Raw genomic sequence first — 8,662 nt, 5'->3', positions numbered from 1 at the left:
TATCCAGCAACACGAACGGAATCGACAGATTTATATCGATAGTTGCCTATCGGTACCGTATGTGGACTGAGAGAACAGCTGATACCCAGCTCAGGAATATATGTTTAACAATTATTCCTGAAGTGAATGGTGCAAGATGCAGGCAAAAACTGTGCGCAAAACATAAAAGAGAGATGCAAATTATTCTTTTTTGTTGTGCAACAATATAGGCCGCCACCGACACAATCACTTTATCGTCAGAGTTCATTTTTTTTCCTTTTTTAATTTCAGTTGAATTCTACAATTGGCTCTGTTTACAAAACACAGCTGATTCATCAACCCTGTTTTAGCTATTTTCCACACCCTCACGGAATAACTAGTAAGTTCCTGGCAGGAATTTTCCACGGTGCTGGAGACAGGCCTTAACGCTAGACACTACCCGACACTATTTTTCCGCTTCGAACCAAACAAACTTTTTTTGATAGATTTGGGGCTTTGGGGCTTAGTGATAATTTTTTTTTTCTATGGCAGAACTTTTTTTTTAGGAATTAAAAAAAAAACGAGAAGGAACGTGTCAGTCGCTTCTGTTCTGGCTATAATAATGATCCGATCTGATTCTGATTCGACAATCCGGTAGATATGGCCATTCTCTACGATACTGCGTTTTACTTTTCTGGTATCTTTAAAATTTTGGCTGCCACCGATGTGGTGGCGGAAGGGGGCGGTGCGAAATTTTGAAATACACTTTTAGTAGTGTCACATAAGTCTGGAAGCAAGATTTGCTTGCTCTAGCTCTTATAGTCTCTGAGATCTAGGCGAGAAATAAGACGGACGGTCGGACAGACAGACAGGGCTATATCGACTCGGCTATTGATGCTGATCAAGAATATATATACTTTATGGGGTCGGAAACGTTCTCTGCGTTACACACAACCACTTTTACCACAAATCTAGTATACCGCTTAACTCTTTTTGAATACGGGTATAAACATTTTTTTTGTATGCTCTTTTTGAGAGGTAGCGCTTGTTTTTTCCACATAACTTAAGTATCTTACACCTGGTTGTAATGAACTTTTCCATTCTTAAAAGCTATCAGCTTCTATAAAGTAGACTTGAATGTCTTATAGCTTCAGCCTACCATATCTGAAATATTATGCTTTCCAATGCAAAATTGATAGTTTTTGTGCGGTTTTTTTTTTAATTTTGATTTTAAAAGCTCAACAAATGCTGAAAAAAAATGATATCCTGTGTCCTTATAATTTTTTATGTTCAAGAACATTAATCAGGCGTCTTTCCAAATTCATCAACACGATATCGGACTTTTGCAACGAGTTTTGGAAAACGAGCCACTGTGCGTCGTTTATCTATGGAGAAACGGCTGAGCTAAAATTGGTTGACCAAATCTCCGAAAATCACATTTGTCAATTTATGCCCGCTCCTACTCCTCCTTCCATCTTGGAGCCGTCTGTGTAAATGTGATGAGTCTGGTCCCGACCCTCTTTCCAGTCGTCGGGTCCCATGAATGAGGTTGTGTCGACATCCAGTCAAGATCGGGGGATCATATAGTCGGATATACTGATCATGTCTCGGCCTATTGAACTGCCCGAATCCTTGCAGCGACATGTTGCCTGATGCGACCAGGCCTTGTGCTGCCTTACCTGCAATCAGTTGAGTGTGGATGTCCAGGGGGTCGATTCCGAGTATTTTTTCGAGTGCTTTTGTTGAGGTTGACCTCAGAGCCCCCGTCATGCAGATCAGTGCCTGTCGCTAAGTCCTGTCCGTAAGCTTGTTGTACGTCTTCTTTTCGGTAGCCTGCCACCACACTCAGACTCCATACAGCAGAGTCGGTCGCACCACTGAGATGTAGATCCAGTGCATTAGAGCAGGTGTCTCACATTTCTCCCTGAGTGTTGATTACATTTTGGAACTGAGGTTCGATGGACATACTCCCATAATTATTATGCTTATGTCGTCCGCATAAGCTTTTATTTTTGAGGCTTTTCTCTCGAATCTCTTAGTTAAGTCGTCTACTACCAGATTTCACAGGATTGGCGACAGGACCACAACTTGAGGTTTGCCTCTGTGCGCGCCCTTTACCATGGAAGCGGTGGCTCACTCTGATTGCACCCGTCTACAACTTAGAAGGTTCTTTTTCCAGAGGTTGATTGCAAGATGCAATTGTTCATTCAAATCTATGGAGAGACGGTGGTGCTAAAATTCGTTAACCAAACCTCAAAAACGAAAAAAATAGACAAAAAATACTTTTTAGAAGGTTGCGGGCCCAACTGTCAATTGGAAACAAAGCAAACGAAAAGGGGTTGCATTTTTGGTACCTGAACGTGTTCCTTTGGCATTGGACCAGCAACGATATTTTTCAGGTAAAATTAGTTTAATGTGTCTATCTAAAACTAAAAATGTTGGCCAAGAATTATTTTTTTTTCGCACTTTTCCGGATTTTTTAAAGTCAAAGAGATTTCAGAGACTGTAAGAGCTAGGGAAACCAAATTTGGTTTCCAGACTCATGTAATATCACACTGCTACAAGTGTATTTCAAATTTTCACCTCGCCCTCTTCCGCCACCACAAAAGACGAAAATCTGTGGCTGGCACAATTTTAAAGATACAATAAACTGAAAACGCAGTGTCGTAAAGAATGGCCATATCTACCAGATTGCCGTCTCTGAATTAGATCGGAGTATAATTATAGCCAAAATGAAGCAATTCATTTTCAGTTGCTTCCCCCGCCTACTTCAGCCAGAGACCCGCTACTCATTCTCTTTCTCGTTCGCACACTCTGCCGCGTTTAGTGCGCGAGCAACCCCTAGCAAAGGAGATGTAGAATCTAAATGGTACATGTATAATCTACATGTTAGAAAGTGGAAGGAACAAAGGAATAAACTTTCTAGTATATCGATAGGAACCGTAAATTTTATGCGGCTCAACAAGTCAGGGCTATCTACGTCACCCTTGATCAGGTTGTGCAAAAAAATCTCACCAAGCATTTTTGTATGACTAACTAAGGTTGGAAGGTTTATTAAAAGCAATCTACGAGGGTAAGATGGCAGTCTCACACCTGCATCCCAGTTAAGGCCACTCAGAGCAAAAAGTAAAAAGTTTTTCTGGACTGATTCTATACGATCCTGGTGTACTTTGTACTGGGGGCACCATACACAAGAGCCGTACTCTAAAATTGGACGAACAAGCGAGATATAGAGAGTCTTCGTTATATAGGTGTCGTCAATTTCCTTTGACCACCTCTTTATAAACCCATTCACGCCCATGGCCTTATTTACCATGGTAGAAATGTGTTCAGAAAACTTTAACTTGGGGTCTAGTTTAACACCAAGATCATCAACCAAGGTAATTCTCTCAAGAGAACCACCGCAGAGGCTATAAGGAGCCAAAAAGGGGCTGGAGCGATGAAATGTCATTACTTTGCATTTCGAGGCATTTAGGTGTAACATATTTGCACAGTCATGGTAACTGAAAGTTATTGAGATCGGATTTGTAGTGTCGCTTGAAGTATAGATTTTAGAACCACCGAAATTAAAATTTCCCTAGGCGAATATTGTAGCTTATGCTAGCGCCCCTAGTGTTCATAATCGAGGGTGCAAGGGGGCAACGATCGGGAGTGAGAGTGTTGTAGCTACCTATTGATGTTAATTATTTGGCAATGGCGGATGGGGCACTTTCGCTGTTAACAGGTTCTGGTAGGTGAGCCCAGCTACTGTTATGATCTTTTCTATGCTGGTCCCCACCCGAAGAGGACGTCTCTGGAACAAGTTAATTATATAGCGACTATCTAAAACCGCGCCGAGGTTAAATCACATTGTTTTTCTGCTCAAAATTTAAAAAAAGATCGAAGAAATTATAAAGTAGACACAATTGTGGAGCAGCACCGAGATAACGAGTTGAAATAACAAGAGTGCCAATCGCCAATAAGCGGTAAGTCGGCCAGATGTTGGTTTCAGTGCAAATTTTTGGGCAACTTGTAGAGCAACCATTTTTTTTTCTATGTGCAATTGCAGAATTGGCACTTAGTGCAAATTTTAGATTCGAATTGCCAAGCCATCGCGAGCTCATTAGCAGCTGACCATTAACTAATTGAGATCGATTCGCCGAACTAAAACCAGCAACAAATCAGCTGGAATGAATACCTCTGGTCGGGAATTCGCCGCATTCTAATATGCGTAACTAAGCAGAGATAAGCGCTCTCTGCAATTTGGAGCCGAATTAGTTGCAATTCGCACCTCCGAAGACATCGTCGGGAACGGAGAAGCTGCGGAATTTAAACCGAAACACGTCGGGGTTATAAAATACCCTTTTCTTTTATAACTTATATCAGTTTTCTTTTCGTATATCTGCCTCTCTAGCCTAATTAGAGCGTGATAAGTTAAGAGTGATAGTGCAAAAGCAAAACCCTAAGTAAGAAAACCCCAATTGACTGGAATAGAAAAAAAACGCAGAGGAGCTTCATCATAATTGCCATATACGAGTGAGCCGCTAAAAATAGCATAAGTGTAGTGGAATAGTTAAAAATAGTTTTTTTTTAGAGCGGTAGAAGATGCCGTTTTACATTTTTAATCGTCGTTCCCTTTTAATTTTCGTAAGTGTCTCTCTTTTCCCAGCCACTTATTGATACTCGCCATATTAGTAATGAGAGCCAAAATGAAAAGTGCATAGAGAAGAGATAAAAGTTCAATACTGAGAGGCCGAAAAGAAAAACAAAAGGAAAACAAACGAGAAGGAACGTGTGAGTCGTTTCTGGGGACACGACTCTACTTATACCCGTACTCAGTCAGTATATACAGCTTATGATTTTTTAGAATTTCAAATCTTTAAAATTGTGGCTGCCACCGATTTTCGTCCTTTGTGGGGGCGGAAAGGGGCGGGGCGAAATTTTGAAATACACTTGTAGCAGTGTGATATCACATGAGTCTGGAAACAAAATTTGGTTTCTCTAGCTTTTATAGTCTCTGAGATCCAGGCGTCAAACAAGACGGACAGACAGACATGGCTCTATCGACTCGGCTATTGATGCTGATCAAGAATATATATACTTTATGGGGTCGGAAACGTTTCCTTCTCTGCGTTACACACATCCACTTTTACCACAAATCTAATATACCCCTTAACTCTTTTTTGAGTACGGGTATAAAAAATGATAACGCAAGCCTATATGACGTTGGTTTCTCTCCCCTTTCTTGCTTAGTGTGTGCTGTTTCTTTATTTTCTTTGGGTGTTACAGCAATTATAGCCGAGTCGTCGCATCGCATCAATAAAAGCGCTTTTGGAGATGGATGGCACGTAAGTAAGAAACACCAATTAATTATTTAGCTTAGAATGCATGCATAAAGGTATAAGATAGAATAGAGGGAGAATCCAAGTTCCAGATGAAACGGAACAGTAATTGTACCCCTCACAGTTTTGAAGCCATTATATTTGCATTGGAACAAAAGAAAAAGAGCACAGTTTAAGTAGAACTGGAACGTACAAAGTGCAGGTTGACGGTCTCGAATGGAAAACGGTTCTAATTCGAACAATTTTAACCATTTTGGCGACACTTTTATATAGGCATGCTAGTTTAATTCCCTCGCTTTTTATTTAGATAACTTTTCTTCATTTTTACTAATGTTATGGATAAATTTGTACTCTTTATATTTTTACATAGTTATATTGCAAACCAGTAATTTTTTTTTGGGATAGCCGACTTAAACATACCCTTTGTCATTATCTGGGTATATTCTGAATTCGTATATTGTTGAATTCCGAGAGTAGTATGGAGATAGGTTAATGTGGTGGTTGTTTCAGGGATCATCGGCCACTAATTTGGTCTTGCGGCTAGGATGATCATGGTAGGGTGGGCAGTCTGCTGTCGTAGCAACATCAACGCAGCATTACAACAACACCTCAGCTGGTGCAAGAACATCATGCCGTGCAATATATATCAGTGCAATAAGTAGTCAATTTGACTTCGTTTTCCCTATCTATATTGTTGTTCTGTCCAATCGATCTTGTGTTTTGAGTTAAACCAGCACGCGAATTTTTAATGTAATTATATATGTACAAAAGGCCAGGCAAAAATCCTCCAGCTGAACCCTCCCAGAGGGTGCCGGCCGGGCAATGGGCACTGCATTACCCCGGATCGGGTTAATGCATTGCCGTTTGCTCTGTCCGCGGTAATGCAGTGTCTAGCTAAGGCCGGGTCCAGGTCTTCCCGATATAAAAATTGGGGGAACTGAACCATGGCCATGGCTGGAGGTGCCTGGCGGACAGGCATAAAACTCTAGGGGGTGGTCCCCCCGATAAATATTAACCACATGGACCGGAGTAAGGATCAAGCAGGGACTGGGATGTCAGTCCAAACGTCGGTGGAAAGCGTGACTGCTACCACCGGCGGGCACGGGGAGGAGCAATCCTCTCTGCTTGTCGCCAGCGGTCACAACTCTGATATGGCGGGAGCAGGTCATATTAGTTTTAAAGCTACTGCCACCAAAACGCCTCTCTGCAAGCTGAGCCGCACGGGTGCCGTGGTCGAAACAGACTCGGACCTGGAGAGCGTGCTCAGCGTAAGCAGAACGGAGGAAGAGAGCCTTCTCCGCTCGCCTGAACCAGGTACCAGCTCCCTTCGTAGGGAAGGGCCGAAGCGTTCTAGAGAGGGGATGAAGGCTAAGGCCCAATACAAGGCGGCCCTCAAAATTCAAAGCCGGCTACAAGGCAAAGAGGACATCTCCCAAGAGGAGAAGTCCAAACTAGCCTGGGCTGAGCAAAAGGTTGAAGAGGGGCGTCTCCACTACGCGCAGCTGCCTCAGATGAAGGCGATGAAGGGTGAATTCGCCAATAGGGTTGAGGAAATGATGGCCACCAAAAGGCAACGCTCGACCGAAAGTGCCAAGGACACTCCGGCGGGCAAGCGGCAACGCGGGCCCAAGGTGGTTATCCCTCAACCTTCTAAGACGAAGAAGCCCAAGCAGAAGGCCAAGGTGAGCGACGTGTCCAAGAGGCACCTCATCGTGGCCCTGATCGACCGCAGCGACGAAAATGGGAAGATGACGGCGGCGCAGTGGAAACAGGTCCACGCCCAGCTGGTAGATTGCCTTTTCGCGCGAATGGAGGAAGCGCCGGACGCTGCCATGCCCACCTTTGACGGTGCGGGATGGCTGAACGGGGTGAAGATCCTCAAATGTAATGATGACCCGACGAGGAAGTGGCTGTTGCAAGTGGTGCCCAAATTGGAAGCTCTGTGGGAGGGGGCCAAGCTGGAGGTAGTGGACAGGGAGATGATCCCTTCCATCCCAAAGGCGAAGGTGCTCTTCCCCATTGCAGTCCAGGGAGACCGAGCACTGAAACTTCTCCAGAGGCAGAATACAGAGGTGCCCACGGCGGACTGGAAAATCCTGCATGCTGGTAGCCCGTTACCCAATGAGGGGGGCCAGCACATGATCATCCAGATCAACAAGGAGGCAGAGGACATCCTCTACCCGAGATTCGGGAAGATGGCATGGGGCGTAGGCAGTGTCTACCTACGTCTCAAAAAGCGCCACCCCGAGGACAAGGACGCGCATACCCTGCAGGTAGGCGAGGTGGAAAAGGACTTAGGTCTGGAGTCCATCGTAGAGGCCGCCCAGGATCTTGCGCTGGACGACTCTGATGCCGCAGAGGATGAGGACGGTGACCTGACTATAATAGTCAACCCGTCGAGTGCAGTTGAGCCAGCCTCCCACATTGAGAGTGCTGCAGCTCAACTTGCATAAAAGCAAGCTCGCGTCGGCGGAGCTCCTCATTGCCTTGGAGCAAGGGCCCGTCGACATTGCTTTGGTCCAGGAGCCATGGCTTGCCTCCGGCAATGCTGTGGCCGGACTAAAGTCCTCAAATTACAATCTCTTCTACCCACCATCGGTAAGCAGGACTAGAACCGCCGTACTTGTACGAAAGGGCATCCATGCTTATCTTATGTCTCATTACAGCACTGAAGACCTGGCTGCGGTGATGCTTGAAAGCGAGGACAAGCGCCTTATGGTAGCATCCTGCTACATGGCACACGACAGGCCAGCTCCACCGGAAGAGCTAAGGAGTCTGGTGGCGGAAGCCAGTCCGAAAGACCAGCAACTCATAGTTGGTACGGACGCCAATGCCCACCATAGCGTGTGGGGAAGCCCCGATATCAACGAAAGAGGTGAGTCACTTCTATACTTTATACTATCCACTAACCTAGATGTAGCAAACGTGGGGGAGGAGCACACCTTCGTAGGCCCCACCTCGTCCAACGTACTAGATCTAACACTCGTAATGGGGAACTGTACTTTGGTATCTGGCTGGAGAGTCCTTGAAAGACCATCCTTCTCAGACCACAAGTACATTCAGTTTAAGTGCGAATTTAAACACTCTCCGAAGATAACTGTCTATAGAAACCCCCGGAACACAAACTGGGAAAAGTTTAAAAAGACAGTTACCTCGAAGCTCGCGAATCGTGCGGGCACAGTGACATCCCCGGAAGAGATAGAATCGTCCCTAGAGACCCTTTCCAAGGAGCTACTGGATGCATACCACGCAGCATGCTCACCCTCGAGAATGAAAAAGAGAACCAGACCACTATGGTGGAACCGGGACCTATCGCTTCAAAGAAATAACCTCTAAGAATTCTTCAAAATCGCCAAACAGGCGAACGAGGAGATAATCGATGA

The 8,662-nt window shown here is 44.7% G+C and overlaps 1 protein-coding gene across 1 annotated transcript; it reads left to right on the top strand.

The window, feature by feature from the left end:
- Positions 1-6,640: 6,640 nt before the first annotated feature.
- Positions 6,641-7,658, top strand: LOC121404623. Its single transcript, XM_041594424.1, has 3 exons — positions 6,641-6,823; positions 6,935-7,552; positions 7,638-7,658. Exons 1-3 carry the CDS (start codon positions 6,641-6,643, stop codon positions 7,656-7,658), a joined length of 822 nt encoding a protein of 273 aa, XP_041450358.1.
- Positions 7,659-8,662: the final 1,004 nt, after the last annotated feature.

The sequence above is a fragment of the Drosophila obscura genome, unplaced genomic scaffold, assembly GCF_018151105.1.
Source record: "Drosophila obscura isolate BZ-5 IFL unplaced genomic scaffold, ASM1815110v1 contig_26, whole genome shotgun sequence".
Classification (NCBI taxonomy): domain Eukaryota; kingdom Metazoa; phylum Arthropoda; class Insecta; order Diptera; family Drosophilidae; genus Drosophila; species Drosophila obscura.
This window is presented reverse-complemented; position numbering and strand designations above follow the sequence as displayed.

Bases quoted from the DNA above. Each gene is read 5' to 3' on its own strand.
- LOC121404623 (XM_041594424.1), top strand. From the start codon at position 6,641: ATGAAGGCTAAGGCCCAATACAAGGCGGCCCTCAAAATTCAAAGCCGG. The intron at 6,824-6,934 runs GTTGAGGAAATG...CAACCTTCTAAG, and splicing joins AGGGTGAATTCGCCAATAGG to ACGAAGAAGCCCAAGCAGAA. The intron at 7,553-7,637 runs GTAGGCGAGGTG...CTGATGCCGCAG, and splicing joins AGGACGCGCATACCCTGCAG to AGGATGAGGACGGTGACCTG.